This window comes from Sceloporus undulatus, chromosome 4 (assembly GCF_019175285.1).
Source record: "Sceloporus undulatus isolate JIND9_A2432 ecotype Alabama chromosome 4, SceUnd_v1.1, whole genome shotgun sequence".
In the NCBI taxonomy this organism is placed as follows: Eukaryota; Metazoa; Chordata; class Lepidosauria; order Squamata; family Phrynosomatidae; genus Sceloporus; species Sceloporus undulatus.
The window spans coordinates 246,465,660-246,485,645 of NC_056525.1; the positions used below are offsets into that span (position 1 = coordinate 246,465,660).

The 19,986-nt window shown below is 42.5% G+C and overlaps 1 protein-coding gene across 1 annotated transcript in view; it reads left to right on the top strand.

Annotated features, from left to right (window-relative positions):
* LOC121929178 (adhesion G protein-coupled receptor B1-like) overlaps nucleotides 1–12,683 on the top strand; it is a 159,635-nt gene extending 146,952 nt beyond the window's left edge. The window contains exon 3 of the mRNA XM_042464487.1: nucleotides 12,466–12,683. Coding sequence (XP_042320421.1) covers nucleotides 12,466–12,683 — 218 coding nt within the window. The remainder of the gene's footprint in view (nucleotides 1–12,465) is intronic.
* The last annotated feature ends 7,303 nt before the right edge of the window (nucleotides 12,684–19,986 follow it).

Consider the following 19,986-nt stretch of genomic DNA (forward strand, 5'->3'; position numbering starts at 1 on the left):
CTATCTTCCCATTCTTCCCAAATAGATACATTCCAGACTGACATATTCAGTAGTAGATAGTTAATTGTTTTGCTGTGTGCCTGCAAATCAATTTTGACTTTTGATGACTCTAGGGCAAGCCTAACATAGGGTTTTCTTGGCATGTTTCTTCAGAGTGGTTTGCTGTTTCCATCCTTTGAGACTGAGAGATTATTAATATGGCCCAGTAAATATGCTGGTCAAATGTGTTAGCAGCTACACAGCTCTATTTACAAAGGGATCTTGTAGCACTTTTGAGACTAACTAACTGAGCAAAAGAAACCGCAGCATGAGATTTCATAGGCTTGGTTGATTTCCTCAGATGCAACACAGTTCTGTTGTTTTTGTAGTATATATCATAGGTTGAAGATAGTTGCATGAGAATTCCCACCCACTCAGCTTGGTTCCACAGGCCAAAGAGTTTTTGGCCAGTGTAGGTGGTCACATCACGAGAAGACATGACTCACTCGAAAATACATTAATGCTTGGGAAGGTGGAGGGCAGTTGAAAGAGAGGAAGACCACATATGAGATGGATAGACTTATCAGCTTGCACTGTGTAGAACAGTAATTCCCAAACTCTGGTCTTCCAGATGTTTTGGACTTCTGCTCCCAGAATTCCTGACTGTTCACTAAGCTGACTGAGGCTTCTTGGTGCTGAAGTCCAACACACCTGAGGAACTGAAGTTTGGGAACCACTGGTGCAAAAGATCAACAGGAGTGATTGATTCACATCTTACAGACCTGCCCAGTGGACACATCTCTTTTTGCCATCATAACATCACTGAGCAGATCTGATTCTGTCCAGCAGAGGGCAGTGATAACCCACAATCAGTTCCTAGAATGTAAATGACATATTAGGCTTACTGGAAGGTGCGTCTGAGCAATGGATGTATGAGTGCAATGGCTTTGCTCATTGGATGGATGCATGCCTTGTACCTCTGAAAACCATGGCTATTCATGGTAAACGTCTCTTTATTTCTTGCTCTCCTTTGGAAGGTGGATGATTTCAGCTGTATTCCCCCCACGTAGCTTAAAATAGGAAGGCATAGCACATGGACCACACATGATCATAAGGCATTTTTCTCCTAGACACACAATGTTTAATTTTCTTTGTGGGGCACACTCTGTGTGTGTGTGTGCACGTGCGCGTGTGCGCACGCGCGCACACACACACACAGAGTTTCCCTTCCTAACTCGCAGATCTGAGATCAGCGACCTTGAATATCCATGAAGGGGCGACCTCCACTATTTTCAATGGCATGTGCATGCCTAGACTGTGCGTACAGGGGCATTCCCCATTCAAGTCTATGGGTCTTGAATATTCGTGAGCCTCCATTTTCATGGGGAAGGGGGTTCCAGAACACATCCCCTGTAAAAATGGAGGGCCAACTCTGTGTGTGTGTGTGTGTGTGTGTGTGTGTGTGTGTGTGTAATGCCCTCCACATCCCCTGGTGGTGCAGTTTGACATGTGTTGGGGTTTCTGGTTGTTGTGTACCTTTAAGTCATTTCTGATTTGTGGCAACTCTAAGGTGACCCTATCATATAATTTTCTTGACCTTATCCATTTTCTTGGCAGATTTGTTCAGAGAGGGTTTGCCATTGCCATCCTCTGAGGCTGAGAGAGTGTGACTTGCCCAAGGTCACTGAGTGGGTTTCCATGACTCAGTGGAGATTTGAACCCTGGCTTCCATAGTCCAATGCTGAAACTACTACACCACACTGACTCTGGGGTCCCTGGGTTGAGAATTAAAAACTAGTCCTGAACCTAGCATGGGAGGGAATTGGTAAAATAACAACAATAATAAGGGTTTTTATGAGATTCAAGGTATGTATGGTCCTCTGAGTTCCAGCAGAGACCCAGTTAGACCCTTTCACTCTCTGGCAATTGCCTGCCTGTGAACAAAAGTACAAAATCCTGTCATTCCTTCAAGAAGTATGACTCTGCATACCAAGTGTTGTTCCCTGTGCAGAAAGTGCTGTAGTTGGGGACTTATTCATACTATTGTTGGCACAGAAAACAGCATCTTCTCTTTTTTTAGAAATATCATTTTCTGTGTAGAATAATGCTGTTTCCTGCTCAGCAAAGCATTCAAAGTTTGCACAGAATGAGTCTCGAAGGCATCTAAACTGGCACAGTTTCCCAATAATTTTAGAAAATTTCTAACATTGCTCATTGCTTTACCTTGAAAACTAATTTAGCAAAGGATTGCATCCCTAGCGTAGCTCAACCACCATTTTCCCATATTGATGTAGGGAGTTATACTGTCACACAGGGAAGCTTTAAACAGTGATTATCCTGTGAAAATCATGTGATTGCGATAAAGATTTTCACACACATCGTGATTAAAGAGCCATTATCCCAGGAGTAAACAAGAAACAAACAGGAACAAATCATTCATGGGATTTCCCCATGATGGATTTGTTGCTGTTTATTGCCTGTTTAATCCCACATTAATGGCACTTTATTCACAATGTTGTGTGAAAATCTTTATTGCAATCACATGATTTTCACAGGATAATCACTATTTAAAGACCCAGTTTTCCCCATGTGATAAAGTCCTATGTTGTGGGACCTTGTCCAAGATATTTTGTTGCACTTGTGGGGAGAGAGGGGAGAACATAACTATCAGCTGCCTGGAATCCATTTTGGGGAAAAGGCAGGATATAAATACAATCAATCAATCAATCAATCAATCAATAAATAAATAAATGTTCAGGCTGTTTTTGTATGTTTTGTTTTTCCTTTCCTATTTCAAAACAGACATAAATTGTTGTTTTGTATCTTCAAGCCATTTCTGGACATGGCAAACTTAAGGTGAACCTATAAAGGGTTTTCTTTGCGGAATTTATTCAAAGTGGGTTTCCTCTGAAGCTGAGAGAGTGTGACTTGCCCAAAGTCACCCAGTGGTTTTCCATGGCCAAGTGGGGAAATCAGACCCTGTCACACTACACTGGCTCACAAATAAATTCCCGCAACCAAAAGTGGGATATATAAAACTTTTCTTTTCAAGCAGCCTGTTAATATGTAATTGCACCCAGGGAGCCTCCTTCCTGGAATGATGTTTTGGTAAGTTTTTAATAGGAGCCCTGGTGGCGCAGTGGTTAAATGCCTGTACTGCAGCCATTCACTCAAAACCACAAGGTTGAGAGTTCAAGACCAGCAAAAGGGCCCAAGCTCGACTCAGGCTTGCATCCTTCCGGGGTCGCTAAAATGAGTACCCAGACTGTTGGGGGCAAATTAGCTTACTTGCTAATTAGCTTACTTGCTGTTCACCGCTATGATCTTTGGAATAGCGGTATATAAATAAAACATATTATTATTATTATTATTATTATTATTATTATTATTAATGGTTTTATCTTTTTATCTTTTATACTTTTTATCTTGATGTGGTGTTTTGATTGTGTTTTATTGTTTTAAGTATCTTTTGTGAGCCGCCTTGGTTCCAATTTGGGAGAAAGGCATGGTGATGATGATGATGATGATGATTTGACATCATATCCAATGGGGAAATCTGTACATTAAAAATGCATAGAAATTTAGACATTAGGAATAGTGTGTGTCAACATTTGCAGAAATTGCTATGCATGAAAGGTAGAGTGGAGGAGAAGTAGGAATAGGAATCTGCAACCCAGTTTGAAACTTTTAGGAATGAGAATGATTGTAGGATGCTGAGAAACCAGTTCTCAGAGAGAGAGAGAGAGAGAGAGAGAGAGAGAGAGAGAGAGAGAGAGAGCTGTGTTAGTCTATTGAAGCATAAAAAAGGAAGGGGAAGGGGAAGGAAGGTGAATTTAGCAGCACCTTTAAGACTGACTGGGTTTTGTTTAGCAGGAGCTTTCATGAATCTCAATTTCCTCAGATGCACGAAGAAAGTTAATGAAAGCATCAAGTATATAGCAATTACATGGATGCAACTAGGCATGTTGCTATGGTAGTGGTGGCGAATGAGAACATTGCACCACAAATAAGAAATTGTGCCCTTCCATGAAATGTTCCTTCAGTCCACAAATTTCTAGCATTGCAGAAACTTAGAGCCTTGCTTCTAAGGCTTCTAGAAATTTAAGCATCCGCAGAAAAAGGGAGCGAGACAGTTGACCAAGGTGATGCAAATGGAAGAGTTCTAGTTGTAAGTGATTTTCAGATTTCACTTTGGGGACTGAAGGAAAAAATTGTTTGGGTGGCAATGCTCTCATTTTGCCCACTTCTTTCACAATGGGATCAGAGTGCAATAGGATGCAGAAAGATGCAAACAACCAATGAAAAGTTTTAAAAAATGAAACAAAAACAGATTTTCATTTTACTCCATGAAATTTGCCATTGCTACACACTCCAAATATGAGGCATTAAAAAAAAGCATCTCCAAGAATGAACTGTTCCTCCCATTTTAATGCAGAGACATTTCAGTTCTGTACATAGTGGCTACGCAGGTCCTGAAATGCCAATTGTTACAGATTCCCTACTGTTAAAGAGGAGGCAGTACATGAGATGGGTTGGGAAAAGCAGATTAGAAAGGCAAGGAGACATCTAATTTTGCTGACTGCTGCAAAGGATGCTCTGAGAGTCTCTCTGGATGCCATCTGCTAGACTGATTCATAAGCACCTCCAGCATGTGTTTTCTCTGGTGGAGGTGGGATGGGAAGGGAGGGAAGAGGACTGTCCTTTCTCACTCAGGCAGAACCACGGCTTTAGCTGTCATCTCCATGTGATTTCCATGCCAATGCATTTGCTAGCCTCTTGTCTTGGAGCCAAGAAATGCCCTTCAGAATTGGATAGACATATTGGATAGATCTAAGGCAGAGGTACCGTATGTACTCAACTATACGTCAACCTCGTGTATAAGTCAAAGGCAGGTTTTGGGGCCAAAATAATGGATCTTGATGTGACCCTTGGGTAGGTCGAGGGTAAAAGTTAGGGGCATGTAACAGAGGGTGTAAAGGATGAAGCAAAGGAAAATGATGCCAAAGAACTTACAAAATCCCAACAAGCATAACTGTTTGTGCTCATCCTAAAGACTGGATGGATGAGAGAATAGAGGGGAGCCAATAAACAGTTTTCATTCTTGACTTTCATCAGAGAATGGTTTCTTTTTAAATAAGAGTTGAAGTATAGTTCTTACATTGGCCCATGCTCAAGTTGACTGAAGATTTTTGGGATCAATTTATTTTACTAAAATGCCAACAGTTATACATGAGCCCTGGGGGCACAGTGGGTTAAATGCCTGTACTGCAGCCACTCACTCACAAACCATAAGGTTGTGAGTTCAATACCAGCAAAAGGGCTCAAGCTCAACTCGGGCTTTCATCCTTCCAAAGGGGTCACTAAAATGAGTACCCAGACCGTTGGGGGCAATTAGCTTACAATTTGTAAACCACTTAGAGCACTGATAAGCAGTATAGAAATGTACTTACTATTGCTATTGCTACATGAGTATATGCAGTAGGCAATTGAGGTGCATCTGAGACCCAATTTTCTAACCCCAAGACCCCCCCCCCCAGGAGATACACGAACTGCCCAAACAAAGACTGAAGAAGCAAACACCTAAATTTAATGGCCAGAGGTCTCCATTTGGTTCTTAAAATGGGTATTAGTCCATGTTTACACATACTGGAAGGTCCTGCAATGTGTGGAAGATGTACAAAGCCACCCCTAGAGGCTTCCAAGAGTTGAAATTCATCTCTTTTGGGGGTAGGACTCAAGGAATCGGGAAGAATCAAGAGCCATATAAGAGTCTTTGAGGGGCATATGAAGCCCAAATGTTGCACTTTGTCTACCCCAGTTCTAAGGCAATTCAGAGCCAAGGTCACCAAGCCAAGAATTCATAGCATCCTAATATGAAAAGTCACACCGAAGGAGAGGAGGAACCCTCTTGCATCCGGAGGTATTTCTTTTAATCCACTATATCCCAATGAGTTCATTATTGCAGCCACTACTCTACTGTATTAATAGATCAGCAGCCATTCATCTGCAAACAGCCACTCAGCCACAGGGATAAAGGAAGCAATGATTTAAAAAGAAAAGGTTGATTTTATCCAGTTTAAAGCCACTCAGGCATGGCTAATGTTAATATAAGCTTTGAGCTCTGTAAGACCCCCCTGATAAATGCTTCTTGGCTAGCACAAGTTGGGGAGAAATTGAGAAGTGATGAGAGACAAGTTCAGCCATTTAGTTAGGTGTGTTGAAAGGAAGGCATGATCTATAAGGTTGCCTTCCCAGGCCAAAGAAAAATGTCTGGATTGTTATGTATATCAAGTTTACCAAAGACTTGGAAGGGGAATTAATTTCAGTTCAGGATAGGGGGTCTTGTCGTTGAAAGTTGCCCTATGCAAAAATACAATCATGGAATGAAAGAGTTGGAAAAGACCCATAGGCCATTTTGCCCAATCTCCTACTCAGTGCAGGAACGCCAGCTAAAACATCTCCTGCATGTAGGTGTCCAGCCTCTTTTTGAAGACATCCAGAGAAAGGGAGTCTGCAATCTATCTAGGTAAATGTTCCCATTGCTGAATGGCTCTTGCTGTCAAGATGTTCCTTCAAGTGTTAAACTGAAATCTACCCTCTTGTAACAGGGAGAAATGTAAGGTACCACACGTAGGCAGGGAAAAAAAATGAAAGGCTCAGTTATAGGATGGGAGACACTTGGCTTGACAATTGTACATACAAAAGGGATCTGGGAGTCTTAGTGGACCACAAGCTGAACATGAGTCAATGGTATGATGCATCAGCTAAGAAAGCAAATGGGATTCTAGGCTGCATCAATAGGAGTGTATGTCAATCAAGGGAAGCAATAGTATCACTCTACTCTGTTTTGGTCAAACCTCACCTCTAATTTGGTATATTACTATTGAGGAAGGGGTACTTGACATCCAGGTAGAAAAGAAGGACTGGGTTGTCTAGAAAGGGAGGAGTGAGACATGGATTCAGAAAGTATACAACGGGGGCCTCCTATGTGTCTTGATAGGTTACAGTGAGAAACAGAGCTTGGAAAGATTTATTTTAGCTGCAATATGCTGCTTTTTGAAGTAATGAGAAGAGAACCATATCCTAGTTTTTGTTTGAACACTGGTGCCAGCAAGTTATGCTTTGCAGATATACTGAGTAACAAACACTTTGGGGGTTGGAGGAACTTATTTTTTGGCTTTCTTTTCAGAAAGAAAAATAATCTAACGCTGTAGGGTTAGTGGAATATTAGTCATTGTTTTCAACATATGTGTGTTAACATTAACAATAGGTGTTACAATTGAGGTGAAAGCTGACACATTACTTAACATATTGGGTGATTAGTTCAAAGTGTTTTAAGTAATTTGTTCTGTGACGTTACCTAAAAATATCCCCAGGAACTGATGTGAGAGTTGCCCATAGAAATCAATGGTGGCTTTTTTTACCACAGCTGTGCTTGGGCACCCACCTCGATCCATAGGGAGAGGCGGGATATAAATTATTATTATTATTATTATTATTATTATTATTATTATTATTATTTCCATCCCATCCCCTAGATCTTACAAAGGTAGTACTAAATCACTTAAAACATCCTGTTTGCTTCTAAGGGAATGGGTAGAGCCAGAAAGTACAACACTACAATATTGTGCATTACTTTACCCCAGGTTTCACATAGCAAGAATGATACTCTTATTGTTGTTGCTGCTGCTGTAACCTGAGAAATATTCAGTCATGTGAACATCCCTCTCTGCAATAAATTGAAGTGATGTGGTCCAGGTAGGAGAGACAAAATGATGTTAGTGGTTTGAGCATTGGACTACAACTCTGGAGACCAAGGTCCGAATCTGCATTCAACCATGGAAACCCACTGGGTGAATTTGGGCAGTTTACACTGTCTCAGCCTCAGAGGAGGGCAAAGACAAACCCCCTCTTAACAAATCTTACCAATAATACCTTGTGATAGGTTCACCATAGGTTGGAAATGATCTGAAGACACACAACAATAACAACAACAACAATAGTTCAGGTACATATTTATCACAGGATGGCCAGTAAATCTGTCACCAGAGGGGTGGTGAATCCACTCTTGATTTTCCTATCATTGTTTCCGCTGCACCTCAGAACTGATTGAGAGCACTACTGGTTCTCTTGTTGTTGTGTGCCTTCAAGTCCTTTATGATGCATGACAACCCTAAAGTGAATCTATCACATTGCTATATCCCAGAGGTGTTTTTTGCTGCCGCTGGGCATCCTAAAGGTCAAAATTGCCCCCTAATGTCATCTGGAGCCATTTTACCACCATCCATTTTATAACATCCCCACACAGGGACTATTTTGAACCCAAGGGAGACCTTCCATAATAGTAAGAAGTGAGTTCAAAGGCATTTCTTTGGCCTTAGAAATTATCCCACATCCCTTAGCAGGTATTTGGGGGCGCAATATATATATAAGTAAGTAAGTAAGTGTGTGTGTGTGTGTGTGTTTGTGTTTTTTTTTTGGGGGGGGGGATGGAGAAGAGTGTAGTCTTCCAAGCTCTTCTGGGGTGGCTAATGTAGCTCCTTTAGCCTGTGAGAGTTGGCCACTCCTGTTTTACACTAATGGCCTTATTTTGTAGGGATCACCTTCAAATTTTTCTAGCTGTTATCGGGTCCCAATCCATGACAGTTATCCCTCACAAAGAGGGATTTGATGTAGAAAAGAGATGTTATTCGGATCCAGTGCAGGCTCTTTGCTCCTCCAGTGTGTCCAGAAGATCTATTCATTAATTAGAGCAAGCCTACCTCAGTCTCTCTTGATGGCTTTTAATGATATCATAATGGATTTCACAGTAAAACTTGGACCCGTTTCCATAGTCCATCATTGAACAGAAGGGTCCCTCTATGACTGGCAGTCAGCTTTGATGACAGAAATACATTTTGCTTAATGCTGCAGTGGTATGATGAAATTGCTTTTTAATGCATTATGGCAATTAAGCATTTTGCCTAACTACCAGTCAAGAAGGGAACTCAGACAGATAAGTCATTTGTCCATCAAAGTAGCTGTACGGGACCTGATCCGTTTCCTCTTTCCATATCCCTACCACTTGCCATGGGAAGAGGAGGAGGAGGACATGCGGTCCTTTCTAATGGCATGAACTGAAGAAGGTTCTTTTTTAAAAGCTCTTTTCCAGTCCAATGTGTCTGGTTACAGAGATGCAATCGATCAGACTGTGTGAGACATTAAGGGGATGCCATTATGTCAATAGACATTGATGGCCCTGAAACACAATCTATCTCCTGTCAGGAAGTGGAAGAGACAAGGCACCCAACTTGTGCATGCCCTTAGAAAAGTCATTGCTCGGGCAAGAAAAACAAACTTCAAGGAGGGGGAAGAAAACCCTTGCCTTCAAATCTCTTGAAGGTCAACTTGTCTTCTTTGCATGTGTAGGAATATAGTAGGGCAGGCCTTATCATTAGATAACCTGAGGCGGTTGCTTCAGGAGGCAGCATGAAAGGTGATGAAAGGAAGGGTTGTGTGTCAAACTCTAAATTAGCCTGATGCTTTAATGTTTGGTGGAGGACTCTGTTTGGTCACAACTGTGGAAATGAATACAATTGTCAATCCAGTCACCTTTTGTATATGCAAAAAAGGAAAGGTGCTATCTGGTTCTTCACCTCATGTTGCAAAATAACTTGGGCCAGTCTCAAAAGAAAGAGGATCTAACTTCAGAAATCACCTGATGTACAGGAAGGTATGGATTTCTGGTTGAAGTCCCAGCTTCTAATAGGATATCAGATAGCCATTGCCCATTGTTTCACTTCTTCCCTGACATGAGGAGGCTCCAGGCCAGTGATTCCCAAACTTTGGTCAACAATCTGGAATTCTGGAAGCTGAAATCCAAAGTTTGGGAATCACTGATCTAGGTACTGTATGTAGATGTAACACAACTGGATATCTGACCTAGAGGTGATTTTCCCCCAGAGCTATTGGATGATTCAGGGTTTAGAGAGTGAGGAGACCTACAGGGATTACTTGAGCTATAGGGTGTCAGATGTATATGGTCTGGGTGTAATCAAGGGAAACCAAAAGGATAGGTGATAGGAATAACTGTATCAAACTTTGTTGGAAGGGTGATGCCTTCATTCCAGGTAAAAGTGGTAAATCCATGCCATTCAGATAGATGACTGTCCTCTCTAAAGTTTATAGTAATGTTTTCAAAATTTTCATTAGTAGATATAAATCAGCATGTGCTACCTATTGTATATATTTGTGTTTAAGTCAACTTCTTGCACAAGTCAATGGCAGGTTCTGGGGCCAAAATTATGGATTTTGATATGACCTGTGTAAAACAAAGGATGTGAAGGACAAAGCAAAGGAAAATATTGCTGAAGAAGTTATAAAATTCCAGTAGGCATAACTGTATGTACTCACCCTGAAAGCTATATAGAGGTCGAGGGAATTACAGAAAATGGTAGCTGTGTAATGTGTGTAGGAGACTACAAGGCGAAGCTAAGAAAACACACACATATCAGAAAGGATGTAAAGGCCAGAGTTAAAGTATTGTATTAACTCATATATATAAAAGCAACCATCCCCTTCTCTAAGCTGAACGGTGAAAGGTGAGAGCTTAGTCTGTCCCAGGAGACCCTGAAAGAAGCACTGATCTCCTCTACTTTCTCAGTGCTCCTTTGAGGGCAAGGACCAAAGAGCTTCTGCCACCACTATTTTCCTACTGAGGCATTCAAAAAGGTCAGAAGCATCTCCCTGTTGGAGAGAGCAGAGGACGCCGGTGCTTCTTTTAGATTCTCCCAGGATGGAGTAAGCTCTTGCCTTTCACCACTCTACTCAGAGAAGTGAAGGTTTCCTTTTTTGGTTGGAACTAAGGTACAGTACTTGGTTGGGTTGATTTTTTCACAAACATTTCTAGACTTATACATGGGTATATACAATATATTGAAAGTGTGACCTCTTCTGATGCCTTTGGTGCTTGATGCATTTTGTATCCCTTAATTATGTATTAACATGTTTATTTAACTTACCACTCTCTCCTCCACCCTTCTGTAGCTTCTTTGGGAGAAACTGAAGTTTTAATAGCTGCTTATACTAATACAATACAATAAAAGAAGATATGTGCTGCCCAATTAATCAGCAGTGCCCTTTCCCTAATTTATGAAGCTCTTCTAGAGATTAACATTTATGAAATGAACATAAACTAGTCTACATATTGTTCAGAGTATGTTATGATCCCAAATCACTTTCAAAGATATCTTGGTGGCAAAAACATAACCCACCCCAACAGATACATATGTTTTCTCTGCAAAAGAAGCATACTTTACTCTGCTTATTTGAATTTTGTGATGTTTGAAGATTCCATGCAGCATTTTGTTTTTATCTTTCTTGTTTTGGTTGTTGTTATTGCATGCCTTCCAGTCATTTCTGACTTACGGCGATCCTAAGGTGACCCTATCATAGGGTTTTCTTGGCAAGATTTGTTTAGAGGAGGCTTGCCTTTGCTTCCATCTGAGACTGGGGAAATGTGACTTGTCCAAAGTCATCCAGTGGATTTCCATGGTCAAACAGGGATTTGAACCATGCTCTTGAGTCATAGCCCATCATACAAAACACTACACCAGGCTAGCTCTCTATTTTTATCCTTATTGTTTGCAATGACGAGGGTTAGCACTGCAACCTGATTTCTGTTGTTAGTCCTAACTAGGGCAGGGTCATCAAATCAATTGCATTTACTTCCATGTTGTCTCAACATTCAACAATCTGTTGAACAGGATTCTAGCCCCAGATTGCAAAAATAAAATAAAATAAATCAGTAGTTTTCTTAAGAGACTTTGTGTGATGTGTCTTTGAGTGTGTCCCAAGCTATTCATAGTACCCCTCCCGCCTTAATAAAACCTCTATGTTTTGGCATTTTAATTTGTTGTATTATTTTTTGATGAGGGGGAACATACTTCTGGATAGCCTTAGTGGTCCAAGCAGAGTAGGTATATCAACCTCAAATGGTGGGTTGAGCATCAGCTTCCCCATCAGGCCATAAGCTGGCACTGAATCCCAAAATGTCCAAGAAGAAAATAATTCAGTTAGGGCATTTGTGGGGGGGGGGGGGGTGTTAGATACTTTTTGTCCAATTGCTTTATGTGTTCCTTAAAAAAAAATAGCAAGTGGTAAGCAGCTGAAATTTGGGGACAGTGTTTACTTCTGTGAAGGTTACCGTGTCCTGGAAGCATGTCCAATATGATGCCATCAGTACTTGGCTTTTTAGAGACACAGCTGCTGGCATTAAAAAGAGATGCAATTTTGTGTCTGGCTAAGTGCTGAATAAATCCCCTTAATGAAGACAGCTGAGAGAGACCAGAAATATTTATTCAATAACAAGTGAATCTTCATGTTGTTGCTTCTTGTGTGTGCAAGGTGTCAGCCTTTTAGATTTTTGTCCACTTTTTCAAGGTTACATGAAGACTTATGGTTTTCTGTTTGTTTGTTCATTTGTTTGTTTTCCTGGTTTCTGCCCAGGTGGATGGAATCCTTGGTCAATGTGGGGAGAGTGCACCAGGGACTGTGGGGGAGGCCTCCAGACCCGCACCCGGACATGTCAACCCCTTCCTGAAGATGGCCTCATCTGTGAAGGAGTCTTAGAAGAAGGGAGATTGTGCAACCGGAAAGCTTGCAACCGTAAGTACATCTTGTGCTCCAGACGATTAACTGTGGCTGCAACTCAGAGACCATCTTGACCACACTTCTCTTGCTTTGATGCACGGTGTATGTGTGACTTCTTGGAATGATTGTGGGTTCTTTCATGGAGGGACAATGGCCAACTCTTGAAATATGAGAAGGTGGACTTCTTGGATGCCGATGTCCAGGAAAGTGGCCAAATGGCTGATAAGACCAGCTTGGTTCCCAAACAAACAGTGCAAAGCAAGTCCAGAAGCACAAGAAATATGACCAAGAGGATTTGGCTAGACGTCTGAGGTCTAGGGTATCAGATAGGCAGGTTACTAAAGCAGTATAAAGGTCAAGGTTTCCAGAGGGTCAAGATGGGTCAGCAGTTCAAGAAGCAAGGTTTCAGTCCAAAGAGCAAAGGGAAACAGAGTACTTTCCCAAAGAAAGTCTGATAATCACTGGTAACTAGACAAATATTTTACAACTGCTTATATAGGCAGGTTGCAGGCATTCAGGTGCATCTGATTGCCAGCGTGTTTCTGATAAAGCCTCCTCGACCTTCAAAGGCACTGCCTTTCAGCTCAATGCTGACTGAAGGTGGGCACACTCTCTTGATCCTCCTTTATGTCTAGAGACTCTGCCACAGGGAGACTAGGGCACGTTACAGATGGGCCCATGAGGCGCCGTCATTGCGGTGTCATTACGTGCGAGGGGCGGTGCTTCCTGACGCGCCTTGCCCCTCGCGCGTAATGACTACGTCAAAATGGCAGTGGCTGTTCCACACGGCCACCGCCATTTTGACGTAGCGGATGCTCTACATCCGCATGGCGCTCCCCAGAAGTGACGCCGCGAGTGTGCAACTAGTGCCTCGTGGCATCTCCTCCAGGACCAAGGAAGGAGCGCGATTGTTTGGCTGCTGCGGTTCCCAGATGCTGCAACCGGCAGCGGCGGCAGACTGCCGCTTCTCGGCGGTCTGTAACGGGCCTGAGCTGCTGAGCCTCCTGAGAGACCACAGACTCTGCTGGAGCAGAGTTAGGGCCAGACTCAGGCTCCACAGATGCAGGCACAGGTCCCGCCAGTCAGATCATTATTAATTTTGCCAACTTGCAGGTATTTTGTACAAAGCAACACAAAAACAGGACACAATACATAAAAATCATCAACCTCATTGTTGTCATTCATCATCAATACCACTTAAGCAAACCTGACTTTGTTGTCATTGTTGAGCGCCCTTGGCCCATTTAAAAGATCCATGGGAATAGCTATATTCACTTTAAGTTTGCGAAGAAGAGCTGAGCATGAGGTTTCATTGTGTGTGCAGATGTGCATGGCTACATATACACATTGTGCATGCAGATACAAGTTGCTATTGCAGATATACTTGTATAATTGGTTGTTCATCCAGCTGCACAATTAACTTAAACATGTTGCTTCAGTAACTACTGCCTAAACTCTGTGAGCATAAGTTATGCTCCATCTCTTCAGTGTAACTCTTGGTTTATTTCTTTATGCCAGGTAAAAAACTTTGTAAAACTGCTTATCCAATCAATCCTCTAACATGATTCTTCTTGCTGTTTGAAAAACTAGGGGAAAGATTTGGTTCCTGTCACTTCTTACAGTTCCCTTTGTATATTCACTCTTCCATTCTGGTTGCTTGATTTGTCTGTTTAGCCAGACAAGGCAGTTAAGCACGTGACAAGTACCCTGATCAGCCCTATCATTAGTCAGAGTCAGACAGTGCCCAAAATAGTAGATGCTGGCCAGTGACAGTGAGGATGTTGGAGGGACAGGCTGTATGCTTAAATTAGACTGCCATCCTCAAAGCACCGAAGAGCTTGTCCTGCCATCAAGTGTTCTAGTAAGATTCATTTGCAAGTCTGGTTGATGCTAAGCATGGAAAGGAGAAGAAGCAGGCAGCAAAATGTTTTTATTGCTCCTTCCCTAACCATGGTTGCTGGCCTTCCCAGATACATAAGAGAAAAACTGCCGATGAAACATACATATCTCGCCAAGGACATTCTAACAAACCTCGTCTGGAACAAGGATTTTGCTACATAACCCCTTCACAGAGATGATCTTTGATATAGTGGTCCTATAGCAAAACCACCTTGGGGTCCTTGGAACCAGTAGACGTTTCAGGGGTGTTACTAGGGGATATGAATAGGCAGACTGCAATATGTGACACCTCAGAACAGGCTGTGAACACCCAGTGGAGCTGTCACTCCATCTGTCCCAAGATTCCCTGCCACTGGGGGAAAGGTCTGTCATCCGGTCTGGCAAAGCTCCTGGGCAAGTGGGAAAAGAAATTGATTGGTTTCCCAACTGGCCAGCAGACCCTCCAGATCCGAAAAGTTCTGATGGTTGGCAGCAGCAGCCCAACCTCACCCAGTGGCCACTTATAAGAGTGCATGGTGGATCTACTGGTTAGGTGGGAAATTGAGTCACCTCCCTCTGCCACTTGACCAGCAGCTCCACCAGGCCAGAAGTTATGGGATGGCAAACAGTATCCCCCCCACAAAAACCACACGCCGCGATGGCATGGATGGTGGAAAGAGACATTGGGGTGCCTGTGCCAGGAGGTGACGCAACTGAATGAAGAATGAGTTACAGGTTGTTATCGGCTGCTATGCCAGGTGTGCGCCTTCTTGGAGCCTGGAGACCTTAAAAATTGGTACACACACTGGTAACCTCATGACTTGACTTCTGTAATGCACATTTCCATAGGGCTACCCTTGTGCCTAGTTCGAAACTTCAATTGTTCAAACCATGGCGGCGCCACATGGCCACTATGAGCTCTGGGTTGGACCATATAACAGCGATTTAAAGTCCCTTCACTTTGTTTACGAGCATAGTACAAGGTGTTGGTTATGACCTTTTTAAAACACTTCATGGATTGGGCCCAGCCTTATCTATGGGATCGCCTTCTTCCATACCATCCGCCCCACACACTTAGATCCTCTGGGGAAAATTTACTGCAGCCCGCAAAAACCAAAGCTGGCTGTGATTACCAGAGGACCTTCTCTTCTATGGTTCCCAAGTTATGGAAGGCCTGCCGGAGGAGATACGTCATTATTACCAATCTTGACAGCTTAAAAGGTGGTCAAGATGAACCTTCTGACAGGCCTTCCCAGATTCGCCTCAGTCGCCTCCATAGACTACCCTGTCTTGTCTAGTTTTAATCATCTTAAACAGTATGTTTTTACTGTTATTGTTTAATGTATGATTTATGTGGGTGGGTGGAATGCTGGAACATTGTATTTTATTGTATTTTATTGTTTTTATGTTGTTGCCACTTCGATCTCATTGGAATCGGCGGAATAAATTATTAGTTTTATTATTATTTATTATTATTATATTATTACTACTACTCTACTACTACTACATGGACTGACTATGTGACAAATGTACTTCCTTGAGCAAGCAGGGATCACCAGCATTGAGGCCATGCTATGGGACACAGCTGCACTGGGCAGGACATGTTTCTAGAATGAGGACCATCGCCTCCCAAAAATAGTACTGGTACTTCCAGGGCCAGCATATTACCCCTATACTTAAAGATCTGCATTGGCTGCCCATCCGCTTCGGGCACAGTAACAAGTGTTGGTGATAACCTATAAAGCCCTATATGGCTTGGGCCCACGATACCTGAAGGACCGCCTCTCTCCATACATTCCGCCCCACACCTCAGAACCCCTGGGCAGCCAACTATTGAGGGTCCAGGGGCTAGGACTAACCTCCACAACGAGAGGTCATATTCCATCGTCGCCCGGCCCTCTGGAATACGCTGCCCATAGAGCTCCGCTCGGCCACCTCCCTGATTCAGTTTAAGAAGGAGCTAAAAACCTTTTTATTCAATCTGCATTCCCCGAATGAAGTCCCAGCTGGTCTTCCCCCCCCCCCCCCCCGACGACAATGGTGATTGGCTGATGGTGTTTTAATTTTGTTTTAATATACATGTATTGTATTTTTGTATTATGTGTTTTTGTTTGTTATTGATAATATGTTGTTCACTGCCCTGATCCATGGAAGGGTGTGTATACAAATAAATTTTATTTTATTTTATTTTTTTTATTTTAGTATTCTACGGTGAACTCGCCACGGGTCAAGAGCGTAAGGGGCCCCCAAAGAGAGATACAAGGACTCCCTGAAAAACATCTTAGGCTCGGCCAATTGATCACCAACAATGGTCCTCCCTGGCCTCGCATCGGGAGGCATGGAGACGCACTATCAACGATGCTGCAGCCTTTTTTGAAAGTCTCATGCCAAAAAGTCTAGAAGAGAAAAGACAAAACAGAAAGAAGCGCAACCCGGGAAACATCACCAAGGAGACTTTTCTTCTGTGCTTTCTGTAACCGGACTTGTTATCTCAGATGGGCCTTTTTAGTCATCAGCGCACTTGTAGAAAGCGCAGGATGAGTCCTTACGAATCTTCGTTTGCAACGTTAAAGCCAGAGATTATTATTATAGCACTGGGGTGACCCCAACCCTAATAATGTCACTGAGAGGTTTGCTTCCTTTCCTATCACTTTCGTGTGTGGGCAGATTGATGCAGACCTGAGCGATCTCCTATCATGATGGGAAAGATAAAGCTCAGAAATTATTCAAAATTCTGCCTAAAGCAGAACTGGATGAGTGACAAATGGAATTTAAAAAACTGGAATAATGACCTGAATCCTCCTTCCTCAAAGGAGAGATCCTTCCTTTAAACTTTCTGACTGAGAGCAAATATATCCTCCAAGGAAAACATATCCTCCAAGACTTCACAATTCAAAACTGGGGCACAGGGCAAGTTTATTATGATGAGAACCACAAAGCTAGGAGATGCTGCAGCACTTTCCTTTTCTCTGAGCCTACAGGGAAGGTCAAGACTCTGCTCTTTACCTCCTCACTCTGATCAAATCTGGTAGAAAAGCTCTTTTTTACTTTGAACTCGGGGTGTACAGATTTGTGGGATCCAGCTGCTCTTCTTGCCCCAGAAGCAGCTCACAGCAGCCACATGCCAAAGCCTGTGCCGGAAGCAAAAGAAGCCCGAAAAGGGCCTCCTTTTGTTTCCAAAGAGGGCATCATTAACGGCGCAGTGCACTTATGATGCCCCTTGTGTGCAGCACTGTTTGGGTGCTGTGCATGAGGGACGTCATCCGGTATGCACCGTCTGGACAGTGCTGCCATAATGGTATCCTGGTGGAGAAAGGAGGGTTTGGAGCATGGACGCTCAGCCCTACCGCAGCCCTAATGTGCACGCAGCCGGCATATTGTCGGTCTGTTGAGCCCCTCCGTTACGCTGGCTATCCCTGTTGGGAGGTTTGGAGAAATGATCCTTATGGTGTCTGACACACTTGCAGAATACTTGCCATAGATCGGGGTGAATGGAAAAATGACTGCAGTTCTCTCTTTGCAGGTAGCTGGAGAAAATCCACCGGGTCCTCTTGCCACACATCCTTCTTCAATGTGCCTTGGAGAGCATTGCAATCATATTTCCCAGCACCCTGATCTGCAGCACCATGGAAATCCATCAGTTAGAGTGCTACCTGGCTTGAGAAGTAGGTTTGGGGGTCATAGTTGGTTGTTAACATCATAAATTGAATCCAAAAGGATACAAGGTTGCATGTTGGCTAAAGATCTCATGCATTTTGAACAGGATGCCTGCCAGTTATTTTTAATCTGCTGATAACTTCCACACTGGCTTTGTAATGATGTTTAGTATTAGTCTCAAGCAGAGCATATCCATCAAATTGGTCCTCTGGCATTCTAACTGCCTTGAATCTCCATCTTGGGAACAGGTGTGGTATAAATAAAGTGGAAGTAGCATAAAGAAAGAGGAGGGACACATTATGGTGGATAGATTCAGGGTGCATCTACACTGTAGAAATTGAGACCACGTTAACTGTTATGGCTCCATCCTACAGAATCCTGGCATTTGTAGTTTGTGAGGCCAACACTCTTTGACAGAGAGGCTAAAGACCTGGTAAAACTAATTCCAAATTCCATAGGATGGAGCTACAGCAGTTACACTGGTGTCAAACTGCATTATTTCTACATTATAGATGCACCCTCACTAAGAAAAGAAACAGACATGGTGTTGCCAGTCCTGAGCAGGGAAGTTGATGGCTGGTTGTCAATCAGAGGGTTACCTAACTGAAAGATGACTTAATGGTAAATAACAGCAAACAACAACAAATCAATAGTGATTGATTGATTGATTGATTGAATGGAATTTTCATAAGTGTGACTTTCTGACACTTAAATAAGCATGGCTTACCAAATTCCTATTGGTTCAATGGTTCAATGGTCTACTCCAGTAGGACAAACACTTGGATTTAGGCAAGTGTTTGATTAATGTTATGTTTCTTATTGCCTTTTAAAAATTATCCACTATCTAGTTGCTTGATTTTTATCTCTAATTTTTATTTGTGCTCTTGTTTTATTTGTATTTATTGTACACAAGTCGGGAAGACACAATCTTGGGACCTAAATTCTGGAAGGAAAAATGAATAATACATAAATGCAGCCATACATTATAAAGGCAAGCCCCTCAGCTTTATAGAAATCTAGGGCACATTCTGTACAGCCAAAGTCTTCAGAATACCTGACTTAAAGTAGATGCCTGACTGGAAAGAGCATTTGAAAAAGACTTAGAAAATATTCAGAACCTATTTGAAAATTCTGTTTCCTGCCCAGAATTATTTTTTATCTGTAAACTGCCTTAGGTCCCATACGATACCAACTAACACAACACCCACACACAACACACACACAAAATTCAATCCTGTTTTTTCTAAGACTTTCTCACAGTGGGAAGAAAATTGCTGACATTACTCCTTGCTACGTTCAAGAGAACTCAGTATTATTTAGGGTATATTTTTTTCATCTTCGAGCTGCACAAAATGTGCCCAGGCAAATGGTAATGTAGCATCTTTAAGACTTCTTTCTGAAGAAAGAATTGGTAGCATGAGCTTTCATAGCCTTGAGGCAATACCTCCGATGCATGGAAGAAGTAGGCTCAAGTCTATGGAAAACTCTACTACCAATTTCTTTCTTTGTTTAGTCTCAAATGTGCTAGAAGATCCCTTCACATACTGCTTTTCCAAACTAAAACCACTATGTCTTTGAATTCTGTAAATTTAGAATTTTCACTCCCTCCTTCCTTTTCAAGGCCCAGCTGTGGTCCATCCCTGTAAAATGGTGAAATCATTCCTTCAAGATGCACAGATGTGGTGGATCAAAATTGCCCCCACTCTATTCTATTCTGATATAAAACTATGGTGAGTGTATCATTTTCTGAGTCTGAAGTTGGACAATTACCCCATGACTGTGCTGGCTGGAGGGAGGTCAGTGTCATGCCCAGCCTGGAGGAGGACTCAGAGAATGAGCCAG